Source organism: Electrona antarctica, assembly GCF_951216825.1.
Source record: "Electrona antarctica genome assembly, chromosome: 2".
Taxonomy (NCBI): domain Eukaryota; kingdom Metazoa; phylum Chordata; class Actinopteri; order Myctophiformes; family Myctophidae; genus Electrona; species Electrona antarctica.
The window spans coordinates 39,335,434-39,352,509 of record NC_136807.1 but is presented as its reverse complement, the minus strand read 5'-3'; the positions used below and the strand labels follow the sequence as shown (position 1 = coordinate 39,352,509).

The following is a 17,076-nucleotide window of genomic DNA, read 5'->3' as shown; positions in this document are numbered from 1 at the left end:
TTGGGGGTCCCAGTCCCAGAGATAGAAATGCCATTAAATGGGGGTCCGTAGCCTAATGCATGTCAAACTGGGGATCCTTGAAATTAAACGGGTTGGCATATATTTTCAAATGGGGGTCCGTGGGCTAATTGGTGTCAATTTGGGGGTCCTTGACGTGAAGAAGTTTGGGAACCAGAACCACTGCACTACAGTATGTGGGTTTTAGAGAATCACACCCGTCTCCTTCTTCTGTGACCATTCGGTTTCTACTAGGTAGGCCTAATAGTAAATACTCATCTTAGTTTAGTTGCAAAAGGGATATACAGTGGTGCAAACTAAGTACATTTACTCAACTACTGTACTTACTGTAAGTAGAATGTGAGGTACTTTTACTTTACTGGAGTGGAGTATGTTCAAATTTCAATGCCTACACTACTATCTTGGCAAATATTGTACTTTTTAATCCAATTATTTGAAAACCTTGTTGATAGTTAAGGCTATCCTACTTTGTAGATTCTGATAATTATTACAAAACATTAACGCATCACCACTTCAGCCCTATATACACTTTGGCCATGTGAAAATAGCCCATCTATGAGCTTGTAGATCTGCTGTTTTCAAAAGTTTTTTATACATTTGAAAACTTGTGAAACGGATCATTATGCATAATAATTGCATAATAATTTTGTACTTTTACTTTAGTATTTTGAATTCCAGACTTTTACTTGTAAGTATTTATACATTGCCGCTAGCCTATTGATACTTTTACTTAAGTAAAACATGTGAATACATTTTCTTACATTTAGTTTAGCTTCAGAGCAACTTAAGTGTGCTATATGTGTCTTAATCACTGATGTGTAGAGAAACAATTTTACTGGAAATACAGCCTGTTTTCAGGCATCAAACCTGCAGCTGGTTATGAGATTTGTCTTCTAAACAACTTGGCACCCTGCGTCTTTGCTCGAAACAAAATGTGTACTTGTAACTTTCCTCATGTGGGTCAGTGCACAGTTGGCCCCATTTCTGGGATCCACTCATGTTTTCACACTGTTCTTGCTTTTTATTGTGTTTTTTGACTGTGTGCAAAAGAAGGACAAAGCGAGATGAGTCAGTAGGTACATAATTTCAACTTTATATCATTATATAATTTCTATGCAGGAAGAAACATTTACAAAATGTACAAGATGTGCTCAATCAGTAATAATCAAACATAATCAAATAAGCAAGCAGGGGGAGGACAATCAAATAAGATCCCTCACCCCGAAAAAATATCGCTTGTGTTTGTATGACAAACATTGGGGGTAGAGGAAAGAATGCGTGTGGAGTGAGTGCTGGTGATTTCAGGGAGTATAATATGCTGGTTAGTTACATCATCTGATAGCAGGAAGTGTGTCTGAGCTCTGCTCTCTAGACAGTGGTTCTCAAAGTTAGGTCCGGGGACCACCAGGGGTCCTTGAGAGGGTTCCATGGGGTCCCTATTAGGAACCAACTCAGAGAGTGTACACATAAAGGGTATCGTGACCTAACGGAACGCATACCAAACTGTGGTTCCTCGAAATTAAACGTTTGACAACCACTGCTCTGAGAAGCCCCACTATATATATTTTCCCCATCATGGCTTGGCGAAGCCCCACTTGGTACAGAACAAGTACCAAGTGGGGGCGCCGGTGGCTCAGGGGTAGAGTCCCTGGATGGCAACCGCAAGGTTGCCAGTTCGAACCCGGGCTCCCCCAGAGTTAGTGTCGAAGTGTCCTTGAGCAAGACACTGAACCCCTAATTGCTCCCGATGTGCTGGTTGGTGCCTTGCATGGTTTCCGTTGCCATCAGTGTATGAATGTGTGTGTGAATGGGTGAATGTAATGCACAATCTCTGTAAAGCGCCTTGGATAAAGGCGCTATATAAATGCACCATTTACCATTTTACAGAACGATGTATTACATTCCTCTAGACTCTGAACTCATCGGTCAGATCCACCATATCAGTTCAATCCTTATGGAGACATTGGATTAACACAATATTTACAGCAACAAAATGAAACATAAGGCCGACAAAACTCAACATGCATGATGTGGAGGTATAGTCTCCATCAGTCCTGGTGTGCGGCCAGATATGATAAACATTTTTCATAACAGTTTTGTGAAATAGGATTCATATGTGAAACCATATAGTTTCCTTGAAGATGATCCATTTCATTACAAATTGATAAAAGCATTAAACGGATCCTATTATATGGGTGACACGTTTAATATTGATTTTATTGCAGTACTAATGCAGATAGTATATCCTTCTTAGTGATGCATAATGACCTTAAGATGCCAAGCTTAATTTAGTAATATATACAGGATCCCTTTTGTCTTATACACAAAGAGAAACATATTCAGTCATCATTAATGGTCCCTAAGTTGTAACTGTTTGAATCTATTATCTACGATAGCTCTTTAGATGTGGTTTGTTATTGATGGCCTGTTAATAATGACTTTAGGAATAAGGAAAACTTAAGTGTACCGGCTTTTGGTCTGAAGCAGACTGGAAGTAAAGGTTAACTGTAAGCCTACATATTGATTTATAGTCTCACTAGAACCTCCAAGAGACACTGAGGTGTGAGTGTGTGTGTGCGTGCACGATATATTGTTCCTCAATTCTTCGATTTCCAAGTAAGTCCTGTCCTTGGAAGTGAGGAGTCGACACTTATATAGCATGTGCATCAAATATGTTTCCATATACGTATATATATTGGCATGTATGTGTACTTGTGCACGTGTGCACTGTGTATGTGAGCGGCATCAAGGTTCAAGGGTCGATGCGGAAGGCCAACAGTTTGTCTGAGTGCATGTTGTTTAGGGTCCGCAGGTCCGGGAGACGCAGGAGGAGCTTGGGGAAGAGGGTGCTGTCGTCTGGGCGACGGCGAGTGATCAGCGAACGCAGAGCGCGGATTAGACCCTCCTGGAGCTGCTCCACGGCCCGCATATCCGCGATACCCGAACGGTCTGTTGAATGCACACAATGTTGATGTTTTAATCAGAAAATAACACTTTTATTGCTCATTAATGCTTATGCTACATGTTGAGCTTAACAGTCTGTGGTGTTAAAGACGAGAAGGAAAGTAACTAAGTACATTTACTCCATTTACTAAGTACTGTAGGCTAATTCAGAACGATTTTGAGGTACTTTTACTTCACTTGAATATTAAAAAATGTCAGTACTTCTACTCCACTACATTTTCAGTGCCAAATATTGTGCTTTTTACGCCATTACGACAGCTTTAGTTACCAGTTACATTATTCTTACGCAACATATTACGCAACATATTGTACATTAACCATTTAATTAATATTAATTAATTAATAATACTAGAAAATACTACTAGAAAATAGACGATCTACAAGCTCACAATGTGTTGCAGTGCGACACGTCGTGAGCCACTATTCTGAAAAGGTCTTGACCATATTTGAAAGCTTTTCAAAGAAAACATGTCAAATGAGACATTCAGCATATATGCCTAGCTACCTACTATTTCTATATTGTGGTATTTACTGTGTTTTACTGTCTCTCCCTCTCTCTCTCTCTCTCTCTCTCTCTCTCTCACCTGCAGAGACCAACACCACAGCCATGAAGAGGGCCATCTCATCAGGCTCCAGCCCCAGTGAACCCAACTTCTCGCTGAATTCAAACATGGCGTCCAGCAGGGAGCCCATGCCCAGGACCCGCAGGGTGGGCAACGGGTATGTCTGGCCATTCAGGAATGTCACTGTACGCTCCTCAGCGTTGAAGAGAGTGCAGAACCTCACCATCAGAACCTGACAATACCAAGAAACACAACTGTTACTCACACAGGTAGGCAGGCAGTGGCGTAATGGTGATTTTCTTTCCAGTGGTATTCTAATGACATGCATGCGCACACCTACATGTTCACAGAACAGCTTATATAGTGTACGAGATTCAACTTGAATTAATTAATTAACAGCTAGCCGCAAGTCACATCACCTCTGTAATTTAATTCATGAATCCATTCCATTCTCTTTTGGACTGCTTCAGGAGATCTGACAGTAATATATGCCTACAGACTACAGTACTTAACATTGATATGCACGATTTGGCAGCTTTTGTAGCTTGGTTAAAGGTGCAAATGGCATTTTTATGTCCGATTTCGATACGCTACTGATTATATCGTGCATCTCTGACTGTTGGGCCTATACACGGTTAATTTGTATAGTCATTACCTGAAACGTGCCCGACTTGAGCAGCATAACCTGGTCATGTTGGCTGAGCTCTTGGAATCCTGGGATGCCCTTGGCGAATTCTACCACCTCCTTGACAGCAGGAGTGAAACACTGCGAGAAGGACTCCCATATCTGCTGACTGGTGCGATCTGCCCCAGACACAGGGCATGCATTGAGAGGACAGGCCTGTGAGAAAGAGAGAGAGAGAGAAAAAGGAGAATCAGGATTTGTTCGCCAAACAAGATAGATAACAAGACCTTGCTATGTAGTACAAAGTCTCCTCACGCACTTACCAGCACTTTAGCTCCTTGAGCTAATTTCCAAGGGCAGGAAGGATGACTTTGGGCAGGGTTTCCCACACTAGGGAAATTGTTATGATTGGCCGTGGCGCCCCCTTGAGGTGCAGTACGGTCACACAGGTTGTGATTCTGACCGGATGACATCAAGTAGTTATAGCGGCTGTTGTCTACCGTCGTGAACGTGAGCTGGTTGTCATTAGGGACAACTGGACAGCGAGAGGTGGGAGCAGGGCAAGTCTGGTAAACCTGGGCAGAGCTGGGTGGGGAGGAGGAGACGTGGGTGTAGCCCACGGCTTCCTGACAAAAGCGAGAGGCGTTGTTGTTGTTGTTGATGGTGGTGGTGGTGGTGATGTTAGCCTGTTTGACTACTCTCTCCTGGCCACCACTGGTGAAGATGTCTTGGTAGGCTCTGGACATAGCGCCAATGGCCTCTTTAGAGTTGCCATCTCCAGGGCTGGGGGGCGTTTCCCTCACTGGGGACGAGTCCATGTCCATGGCAGCCGACTCATTTAGACTGTTCATGTAGCTCTGCATCTCGTCCAGAAGCCTCTGCTTCTCCCTCTTGGGAATACGGCCAAAGCGCACAGCTATAGGAGGAGAACACAAACATAAGGATACATACTGTACATTGTTCTACTCACTGTTGGCCATTCTGTAGGCTACAGAACCAAATCTCATATATATCTCATATATACACAGGTATATAAAAGATTTGCTGATCTACAAGCTCACAACTTTTAACAATGCAACACGTTGTGAGCGTGTAGATCGGCTATTTGTGCTATTTTGGACAAATCTTTGCATTTTTTAAGTAGGCTATAAAGTGATTTAAACCAGAAAAGGTCAACACTTATGCCATATCGCAATATTACGATATCCAAAATCCCAGGCGGTATCTAGTCTCGTATCACAATATCAATGAATATCAATATATTGCCCAGCCCTAGTTGAAGTATAGCACCTATTCAGTGGTACAGATGGGGAAGCTGCTGTACCATAAATCATACAGAGCATGCATGAAAGCAGAGCACGTTTAAAAAAAAAAAAAAAACATAAACCTGCATAATGCACGAGATAAGACGCAGACACGTAATCCATAAGGCATGGAAATGGTCACGTTTCATTTTAAATATTGACGCATTTCAAAGAGGATTGTGTCAGGAATGTGTGTTGTTGAGATGGATGCTTGCTTCCTTCCCAGGCCCCAAACCCCCCATCCCAGAGAAACCATCAGCTGGATAGGCTATTTATAGACTCCCTGCTACATCCGCCTCATCCTCCCCTCTCTCTCTCACTCTCTCTCTCTCTCTCTCTCTCTCTCTCTCTCGATGTCCCTCTCTCCTTCTCCAACTCCCTCCCACCGTTTGTAAGTAGGGCAGTGGGGCAACGTGAGCATGATGTCAGTGGGTACTGAGATGGAGAAAGGGAGAAGAACTAGAGAGGTGGACTCTAAGCGAATAAGAGGGTCGAGGAGAAAGGAGTGACAGCAAGGTGATGTTGAAAAGATGATGACACTGTGTGCACGGAACCCGAGGGGGAGATGGAGAGACAGCAGGGTACTCTTAGATGAGAGCCAGAGGCCAATGGGACCAAACTCTTTACATAAGATGATCTCAAAGCCTAGTGATATTCAACACACAATTCACACGAAGGATTCAACTGTGTAGTTTCTATATATTTTAATCCCCTAGTTACTGTAATAAAAAGAATGATTAAGTAATTTAAAGATATAGATCTTTCTATAAATTACTTACTATAAATATCTATGTATAAATAATATGTTAAAAATATAACACCATATATCTTGTTGAAAATGGTGACAAACATTTAGTATTAGACCAATAATCCTTAGTTATCATCATAGGTTGCTTCGACCAAAAGTATGCCAGCATGCCAACCGACTACAATATTTGCCTGCTTTGCAGACCTAAATTAATCCAGCTGTGTTGTGTGAAATCAGAGTTCACTATTAAATGTGGGCTGCAGGCAGTTGCATGCGGTTTCCTGTTAGTGCAATACTCTGAAACAGAGCAAAACAGGGTTTCTAGGTTGCGGTCCTCGACGCTTTCCAACATCTCCTCTAAGGGGGTCGAGTGTTTGCACCTTGATTAAGCTGTTTTTTCCCACCCTATTTTCTGTGCTCAACTGCTCACCTCTCTGTGCACCAAAAATGTGCACATGCAGAAACGACGCTATAGTCTACCCTGTTTAGTATTCACTGGCTTAGGCAACGCAAAGCACTGTAGGTGAGATACGTTGAAAACGTACCGAGAGAAAGAACACAGGCAAACTACACCAAGTAGGTCATGTGTATGCTATACGCCCATTCTATGATGTTTTTCTAGGTCAGCCCATGCTATTTTCTTAATCTGCAATGATAGATGATCAATCAATGTTCAACAATCAAGGCTAAAAGTAGGTAATGGAAGCGTCATGCTCGATAAAGCTGGTGACAGCAGAAGGAAGGTTTTTTGCATCCCTAGCTTAATTGTTACTGAATCTCTCATTAATTGCGGAAAGATGTTATAAGGGCATACACAAGGTAATCAAGTTGCCCCTGTTCCAATTTCCTAAAATAATTCCTGTGTTTGCTGCAGTTTTCTGGATGACAGATAGCTTCAGGGACTTCAGGGCTCCTATTCTCATAAATCACAGTCTGACAGGGAGATCTAGTGTGGGGGGGGGGGGGGGGGCTGGCGGAATCAGGGAACATGGTCGGCACACAGAACGGGTGGTGCTGCTTTGAAATTAGAGTGAAAAGACGAGCGAACAAGAGGATGTTGCAAAGGGCAAGCCAAAGACACTTTGAAACTTAAAGAATGATACAACGCTGGGTGGTAATCTCCTCCTGTCCCAATGTTACAACGTTAGGGGAGTGCAAGGAAGTTGCAGCACCACCAATGGAGCAAGAGAATGCGCTACTGCCATGATGACCTCAAAAGATTTTATGCATCGCATTCCTCAAGCAGACCTACATATATCGGCACAGCGGTACCTTCACTCTGCCGGCTACCCATTTCCCCATTGGTTTTGCTAATCAGATCACTGTGGCACGCTGACTGGATGGCGTTAGAGTCTCTCATTACTATAAAATGTGTCAGGATGTCTCACCATCTCTTGACATGCCGACGGAGAGGCATTTCTTGAAGCGGCAGTGCTGGCACCGGTTCCGGTTCATGCGCATAATCAGACAGTTCTCGTTCTTCACGCACATTTTGTAGTTGATGTTCTGTTGGATGCTACGGCGGAAAAAGCCCTGGAACCGAAAGAAAAACATTAAATGAATTGCTGCAAAGTCAAACCATCATTGCCGAATCATCACTCAAAGTGCCTAAAGCAAATAGGTTAGCTTACCTTGCAGCCCTCACAAGCATGCACTCCATAGTGGAAACCGGAGGCAATATCCCCACACACCTTGCAAAGCAGAACCATCCCACCTGTCTCTGAGGAAGGAGCAAAGAGACAAACAGCCAGTCAGATGAGCCACTCAAAGAAAACAATAATGACAATCCCTGAGGGACGGCAGTCAACTACATAGGTTTAAGTGGTCATACGGGAAAAGGCCTTAGTTGGAGGACACTCACTGGTGAACGTTCCTGAGAACCCGCATGGCCTCTTTCCTGCGATGGGATGTGCATAGGTGTGCTGAGGAGTGGCAGCTGCTGCTGTCGAGGGGCCACTGAACACCTCCGGGAACTGGAACACAGACTTGGAGGACGATGTACCGCATCCACCCGTCCTCTGTTGTTTCAATGCTCCGATCTCTGTGAAGGTGATCTCCTCCGGAGACGAGGGCTGGGAGTGGGAAGAAGGTGACTGGGTCTGGTAGCCGCTAGACGGGCTGCCTGGGCTAGGGCTGGCACTGCCCGAGGAACCTGCATATAGGATCACCCCTCCTGCAGTCAAGAGAGAGGGATAGAGGCCTTTAGTAAAGTTGACTAGTCATCGTGTTAGTTGAGCAGTTCTCTTGACAGAAAGGCCAGGGTCTGGGAGTTCAAGTTGATTACGTAAAAATAAGCATGGCTATAGTTGATGCAGGACACAGGACAGTAATTTGCCCCAGCTCTAATCAGCTGTCAGACAGCCGATTGAATTAACGGTTCTAATCGACCACACATTTCTACCGCACCAATCACACAGCCGGTTCTCACACTGGTCTCTGCCACACCAATACTACCAGCTGCTGCTGGCAAACCCTCCATCTTTCTAGTTCTAGTTTCTATAGTTCAGTCTTGAATAACTCAAATTCAAGGTCTTGCTTTGGGCCTGCTCTTGTAGGCTATATCCATGGGGCGTTCTGTATCATAATTAAGGGAGTATCTTAATAGCAGAGCACCAGCTCCAATTTTTACAAAACAAATGTTAATTATTTGTGTGTTCCTTCCTGGCTGTCAGTGTCATTCATGTGCAAGAGAATGGGTAATTCATATTGTTAAGCCTGTTTTAGAGGAATTGGGAAGAATGATGAAGATGTTAGAAGAATACAGGTTATAAGGTTATTGCGGAATGTGATGTGAAGCAATGACAGAATTGCAATATTTTTTTTAGCTATTTATGCTATATAATATATTGTAACTTTAAGTAACTTTGTATGCCTATACTACAAATTAAATTACCTCTGTTTGGACTGCTATGCAAATCAACAAAACAATCAAATGCATTATATATTGTGATTGTGAAGTGAATAGATAACTTAATTGGTCAAGTGAATATGAACTTTGTCAGCATGACCTGTATGTTTTCCTTCCACAACTTATTTGTTGAACGCGAGGTGATGTAATAAAGCGTACACAATTATGTGCGACGCCAAACAAACTCTGCAACAAGAATTTTCATCATCGTTGTGAGAGGTGCGCTCAAGCGATCACAGATCGTGGCGCTAAAAATATACTAGCCTACGTGCAAGAGTCGCACTCGCACGGTCGCACCCGCACCACCCAACCGTTCACGTTATGTTATTATCATAGCAGCCTTCTCCGTGCAAATGCAGTAGGCACTAGCCTACAGGCAAGGCAATTTTGTACATGCTTTGTTCTGAAGAATGTTATTGTCTCCACCAGGCCGAAGGCTTGGGGAGAGAGTATGTTTTGCACTCCGTCCGTGTGTGTGTCCTTCCTTCCTTCCGTCCTTCCATCCGTCCGTTATCAGCTAATCTCCGGTACCATTGGCCCGAAACTTTGCACACACACTCCATGGATGCCAACGACGAACCTCTGCCCCAAATATTCCTCAACGGCCTGTTATAGCGCCACCATGAGGCCGATTTAGGCAAAACACATTTCTGTAGATTACTCGTACACATTTTATCCATACATCACACAATTCGGTATACACTATCTCCATAGTCATGTGATCAACACAGATCTGCACAATTTCCCATCTTCCATCCTGATTGGCTAATATTGGCTTCCAAAGCTCACATGATTGGTCCGTTTCGAACAAAATGCCACAAATCACAAACACACTGTGCAATTTCCGTGAAATTATACACGCACATTTCCACTAGGCCAAGGACGACATGCCACTCATTCTTTTCCAAATCAGCCTCATGGTGGCGCTATAACAGGCCAATTCCTGTTTTTAGCTATAACTTCATCAATCTGTATACAACTTATGTATGCGCACTCCCTAGAGGCCATGGAAAAACATTGTCCCTGCATTCCTCCACATCTGCCGGTTATAGCGCCACCATGAGGCCCATTTCTGCTAAACACAGATTTCATCCAAATCTCAAATCGCAAATCGGTACACATGATCTCTGTAGTCATGTGATCAAGTCGAGTCTGTTGGATTTATCAGATTCTACACTGATTGGCTAACATTGCTTTCTAAAGTTTTCAGGAGTGGCCCGTTTCGTTCAAAATGCTGCACATGTCCTGCTCATCCAGAATTCTATCCTCAGAGATTCGATGAGTGATCTGGCTCTGCATTTCCTCAACAAAATGAAGAAAATTGTTGCAAAAAACAAACAAACAAAAAAACATGTTTATATTACTCCTAAACATTTTGCCAAACATCTCACACACTCCTATCCTCCTGGTGGAGACCTGTGCCCAGAAGGGCACTTTTTCTAGTTCTTTTTTTCTTTTTGTTTCTTTTTGTATTCTTTATCCTTGGAGGGAAGATTCTTTTCCCTCGCAGACTCGCATCTCTAGCCAGCCATGCGTAATGTAAATGAGCCGAGGCACATCACGTGTTTGCGAGGTCTGTTGCCTCCTCCCCCGTTCCTTCCAATAATAGTCCCTCTCCCTTGGCACTGTGCTCAGAGGCAGCTAACTGCACGACACCTGACCGCCGCCTAACATGGACTCCTGACACGGTTACTGCCCGAAACAAATCCGCACTCTCGTGTGCATAAATACAACAATCACAATTCAATTTAGTTCTGCTGACGGCCTGACGGGGGAGCACCCCGATGTCCCCAAAGATGTTGCAAAGAAGCATGGCCTACTCTGTTAGTAGTCTAAACCTGGCCTGCCTATAGGCTAGGTTACAGTAGCGCGGTGTACCTCAATCACGGCTGTCCATGTCCACTACTACTACTCACTTTCTCTGGCTGTGGACTCCAGTAGTGACTATACAGCCAGAGAAAGTGAGTCACGTTTTGCCATGGGAATATCCTAGTAATCCTACTGTAGCAGCTCACAGATTTAACTTTGGGGATAATGCACTCATTCATTGCACTGATAAGATAGGCATAGCCCACCCAGTTCAAGTAATGGGAAAGATCATATGAAATTTGAAGACAAATTTATATAGCTGATATATCTGAACACTCATCTGGAGGACACTATGCATTAAAGTAGGCCTACCCTAAAATGTTGACTATGTAGCCTATTCTGACAAAATATATATATATACATAATAATCCCTTAGCTTGCACATGTCAGTGGATTTGTTGACTCACTCCAGAGCCACAGACAGTCCCAACAGACACAGCGAAGGCACAAGGCCCTCACCTCTACCTGAGCTTAACACATGCATTTCCACCTGAAGACTCACATACATGTGAGTGTTTATGAATGGTCCCGCATGGGGTGCCATATACATGCTTTCAATTAATAATCAGTTTTTACAATCTGCTCAAGATAAATCTCATTGACTGTCAAGATACACAATCAGCACATGCATCATGCCCAGCCCTTCCTGCAGGCTGCACTGTAGCAATCAGCTCCCCTGTGTGCGGTTGTTCTGGGACACGGGGCTTAATGAAATTGCCCCCTCTTCTCAGATCATATTTCGGCCTTGGGAGATTGGCATTGTGAGATTGGGGTTAAAGGGGAATTGCTCTTTGCAGTTTACTGCTCTTACGCACTTGGCGGAAGGTCCTGTGTGCACAGAGTGATGCACTCTCCTGGGCTATACGTACAAGCTGCCGTTCAGGTCAGTGCGTACGGTATGTACAGTACATCGTTAATCGAGGAATCAGCAGGTCCCCTGCACAGCCGACCGTGAGCTTAGCCTACCCGTGCAAGCACTAATCTAATGGCTATAGGCCGGGGCAGGCAGAGAAACATGAGTATAGTGAGCACCTCACGGGCACAACAATCTAATGGCTATAGGCCGGGGCAGGCAGAGAAACACGAGTATAGTGAGCACCTCACGGGCACAACAATCTCCCCTCCCCTGCTCTATACTCTCCTCTCTCTATCCTTCCTTTTTCTTATTTGACTATTAGTAGTCCACCCATAAGACTATTAGTAGTCCACCCATAAGTCATGACTGGTGAGGAATGCCACAATCAATATGCAAAATAATGACTGCAGTTATCAGTGTTCTGCCATTTGGTACTCATATAATAGCCAGCCTCGGTGTGGGCTGCTATACATGAGCTGTGCCTACTGTTTCAGAGTCTGATACAGACTTCATTAACCCAGGCTAGTAAGTAGGTCAACAGCAACATGATAGAATGGTATTCATGTACCCTAGCCTCTCTCCAAGTGGATGCTGCATCACTGACACTGGCACTTGCAATTAAAATGCACGCATCAACATAGATAGACAGTAATAAACATACACAAGACATATATTTTGAATGCAACAATAATCATGCATTAGTGACACGTGCACACATCACACTTCAAACATGGATTCAATAAAAGCCATTTGAGGATTAGCCTACTACACATCAACTACAGCGTTGTAGCCTCTGTTAATCCCAGGTATCAGTTTCAGCATGGTTTGGAGAGCATGCATGGATCAGCAGTCAGGGAGATGACAGGGCCATGCAGGTCCATGGAATGTTTAACAGTAGAGTCACGTTGCAGGCTGATACGCAACCTATAGCAGACATGGATGCCCTGAACGTACTTCACACATGTGCGATGGTCAAATTGAGGCTGTGCATTAAAAGTGGGGTCATTTATTTCAGTAGAGGCTATAGGCTAGCTAACAGTGGAAAGTATATTTACTCAAGTATTGTACTTAAGTATACAACTTTGAGGTATTTTTACTTTATGGAAATACTCCAGGTATTTCCATATTTCCATTTCTATTTTCTGTATCTATTTTCTGTCTCAGAGGTAAATCTTGCACTTTTTACTCCACTACAATTATTTGAAAACTTTAGTTACCTATAGTTTAGTACTTTGATCTACAAATCAACCACTTCAGCCGTATTTAAACTTTGGCTATTTGAAAATAGCTGATCTACAAGCTCACAACACATGCATGTTGTGTAGATCTATATTCAAAACATGTAAAATGTTTTAACTTGTAAAATGGGACATTCTGCATAATGAGTAGGCCTAGCCGGCTATACAGGGCCATGGAATGCTTAACAGTAGAGTCACGTTCCAGACTGTGGACATGGATTCTTTGGCCTGAACGTTCTTGACAGATGTTTGGGATGTTCAAATTGAGGCATGCTGCATTCATTAATATAGTGGGGGCCTGGAAATTGCTTTCGGTATGTATTAGCCTACCAGAAAGGCAGGGAAACGTGACAAGAGACAAATTGCATGGAATCGCTGACCCACACTGACCAACCTCCCCCTTCCCATCACCGCGGACGTAATCAACACAGAAGTGTCCGTGAGAGAGCAGGAAGCTGAGAGGGTTGAGAGGGAGGGAGAGATGAAGGGAGGGCTTGGGAATCACGCGGCTCTGCAAGGGAATCCACGTGAGGACGCTTTGATGGTAGGCTACATAGTACATACACACACACACACACACACACACACACACACAGTGGGAAGACACGGCGCGCTGCGCTCTATCCAGTGCAGCCACAACTTCCACAAGTTCCAACTATAGGCCTACAGCCCACCGGCCACCGCCAGGGGCTTTACATTAAAGAGACAAAAAGTAAATATATAGAAGCATGCTCTATAGTGGAATCGCATGTGCAAGTTTTTTTCCCTGACCCACCTTTTTCCCCCTATATTGCAATATTTCTGGCAATTTACGCACCATGCAGCAGCACCCTGTTATCATTAGGCCTAATTCCCAAAGTGATTCTTGTAACCTATGCTATGTAGGACATGACTGGAATGTTGCTGCTCAAATTATTCGCGCGCAAGCAAATTGGCCCATCTTGTCTTGGCCCTTATTTTACAATTTACAATTTAGGCATTTAGCAGACGCTCTTAATCCAATCCTTCTGTGTTCGCTGCTTGTGCTATACCACAAAACGAACTCAGTGACCTCTTGCTCTGCATGGGAACCTAAATGTATATTTTGCGCGTTTGCACGTGACAGGGTTGTTAGGGCTACTCCACCCACCTCCAAATACCATCAATAAAAAACTAAGTTTAAGTTTTATATCGACCGCCAAAGTGAAAGTGTAGCCATAATAATGGCTTCCTATAGTAAAAAAATATATATAGGCTACAGGCTATGTTTGAATAAATAATAATAATAATAATGTGGGGGGGAAAAAAGACTAACAATATAGCTATCCCCCCATTAGAAATATTCGTTGCGAAGTGCACGCATGACACTCGTAGCCTATTATATTTAGGCTTAGCTCTGGTCCATAGCCTTAATGCCCTTTGCTGCCGTTGCATAAGAAGGCATTAGAGCTATGGACCAGAGCTAATTTAGGCTATAGCCTACTGACTGTATGTAGGCTAGTAGGCTACTCTAGTGTCTAGGAGGTGACCAAAAAAACCCAAGTTGAACGAAATGCAATTGTCTTTTCCCGCAGCATTACCATTACCCAACACCCATGCCAATATGCCATGATGCTATTTATGTTCTTTTGGTATTATATTTGATTGACAAATAGATAATAATGTACATGGTATGCACTACAGCAAAGTGTCAATTTTCTTTCGGAGATGTTCTTTAGTGAAACATAAAGGCTGCATGCATCAAGACAAGTTGTAGCAGCAGCGCCCTGACTGTACTGCATGTACTGTAGCCTTAGCCTATATACGGATACAGGGCAGGGTCACCGGGTTCTGTGTCCTCACAGAACATGTTACTGTACTGCTATGTTGGAACGTGCATAGCATAGGGTACGCCTCAAATGCATGCTCTCGCCTGTTATGGAACGTGAGTCACGTTCCATAATAGGGTGGTCACGTTACGTGACCACCCTATTGTAAATGATCACTTCATGTCATGTGCGTAGCCTATAGGCTACCCTTAACCTAACCTCGATCTTGTGGAGAAACTTGTTTATTATAGCCTATATCTTATCTTATAATGACATGCAGTTGTCACTCGAGATAATGGCACACGCACGCACGCACACACACACACACACACACACACACACACACACACACACACACACACACACACACACACACACACACACACACACACACTGTGACACACACACACACACACACACACACACACACACACACACACACACACACACACACACACACACACACACACACACACACACACACACACACACACACACACACACACACACACACACACACACACACAGTATCCTATTATGCTAGTTTACGACTGACAGCCCGTGACACATTGACTTGACTTGACAGTCACTGGAGTTCCACGTGAGTTTGTTTTCATGGAAAACAGGAAGTCGCTGCCACCACAGCCCACAATCATAACTCTATGCCCACACAACCCAATGCAGTTTTCATAAAATCATACAAACATCGGTAATTAGGCTAATGCATGCTGAATAAAGTAGCTAGGCTATACAATATCCCGATCAAGTTCACTTTTAACCATGCATGCATGGACGCTCATAGCTCAATTATTTTAAAGCATATAGCTGGCTACAAATTGGGCTGTGCAAAATAAATAAATAAATGAGTCAGCATCTTAAAATTTAAAATCAAAACAAAACCGACACTTATAGACAATCTCCATTTAAAACATCAGAATAATAGTTGATATCAAATATGTATACGCCTACTGCAGGCTAAACAAGATTTTGCACGCGGACATAATTGCCAGTGCTTTAAAGCGCACATCATATAGAGATCAATCCAAAGCCTGCATACACAATTCTAAATGAAATGTAACGTCATAATGCACTCTATTTTGCATTATCAAAGAAGTTTGTGGTCTTATATAACTAGGCTTGTATCATACACCGTGCTGATAATGTGTTGTATTGTCATGATTAGCGTTCAAATTCACTGACACTGTTGAGTTGAGATAACACACTGTCCCTATAATATCATAATGACGTTTGTATTCTTACCTCCAGGACTGTTATCCATGTCTCTTGATGATGCTGATATTTCTGTATAGTCTCGATTAGCCTATATCGAAAGGACCGGAGTGAAAGTCTCAGGAGAGCAGGTGGGAAAGTCAAGACACGCACCTGCCAGGTCCATATAGCGCACAAGTGGTAGCAATAATGGAAATGTCTCTCCAGCGAGAATGAAGTTTCCTTATAAACTAATTATGCTATAGGTTCCGCAGGCTGATGTATTCGGCTATAGGCCTACTATGTTCACTGACTGATACACTGATGATGATGCGCGCTGTGCCGAAGAGCTTCGTCCCAGTTAAAGATACCTGGATGCTTTCTGCCTGAGTGCATGCGCTCTGGGTCTTTCGTGCGTGCGTGCGTCCTCCTCCTGGCCTCAAGTGCGCGTGATATCGCGCGAGCGAACACAGCGACCAATTCTCATGAACTAAAAAAAATAATCGAGAGTCATCATCAGCTGGAGGATGTCCGTTAATGGAGTGACTGTGACACACCCCTGCAGCCACACAGACGTATAAAGCACACACACACACCCCCCAATCACGTTTTCAGGTGAGTCAGTCAGAAATGTGACCGTTGTTGTCCCCTCAACTTCTGCCTGTGTGGGATTTTGCTCGCTCTGTGAAACCTGCGATATGATATCCGTTCACTTTCTCACTCTCTCTCTCTCTCTCTCTCCTTCAACTCCTTTGTGCATTTTCATTGGCGGGGATCTAGTGCTGAGGGGAGTTTGACGTGCCGCTTATTCAACCGTGGTGGTATGCGTTTAGCAAATAAGCCACGTTACATGTGCTGCGCTCTGCATGTGCCGGGGAAAGCTCTGCCCTACTGACACACATTTTATGTAAAATATCCTACTGTGCGTGTGTTAAGGAGGGATGGAGAGATGGGGGGGGGGGGGGGGGGGGAGAAGCACATGGACAA

At 43.7% G+C, this 17,076-nt stretch overlaps 1 protein-coding gene across 1 annotated transcript; it reads right to left on the bottom strand.

The window, feature by feature from the left end:
- Window positions 1-1,087: 1,087 nt before the first annotated feature.
- Window positions 1,088-16,322, bottom strand: LOC306939447 (nuclear receptor subfamily 1 group D member 1-like). The gene is made up of 9 exons (XM_079524035.1): window positions 16,141-16,322; window positions 8,084-8,395; window positions 7,854-7,942; window positions 7,611-7,755; window positions 4,494-5,086; window positions 4,201-4,386; window positions 3,567-3,777; window positions 1,896-2,967; window positions 1,088-1,612 (listed from the first exon to the last, which is right to left on the bottom strand). The coding sequence occupies exons 1-8, from the start codon at window positions 16,157-16,159 to the stop codon at window positions 2,771-2,773; spliced, it is 1,752 nt and encodes a 583-aa protein (XP_079380161.1). The 5' UTR covers window positions 16,160-16,322; the 3' UTR covers window positions 1,088-1,612; window positions 1,896-2,770.
- Between the last annotated feature and the right edge of the window lie 754 nt (window positions 16,323-17,076).

Excerpts from the sequence above, each read along its gene's own strand:
- LOC306939447 (XM_079524035.1), bottom strand. Across the intron at positions 7,943-8,083 it reads GTTCTCAGGAACGTTCACCA|AGACAGGTGGGATGGTTCTG; the intron begins GTGAGTGTCCTC and ends CTCCTTCCTCAG. Across the intron at positions 4,387-4,493 it reads CTCAAGGAGCTAAAGTGCTG|GCCTGTCCTCTCAATGCATG; the intron begins GTAAGTGCGTGA and ends TCTTTCTCACAG.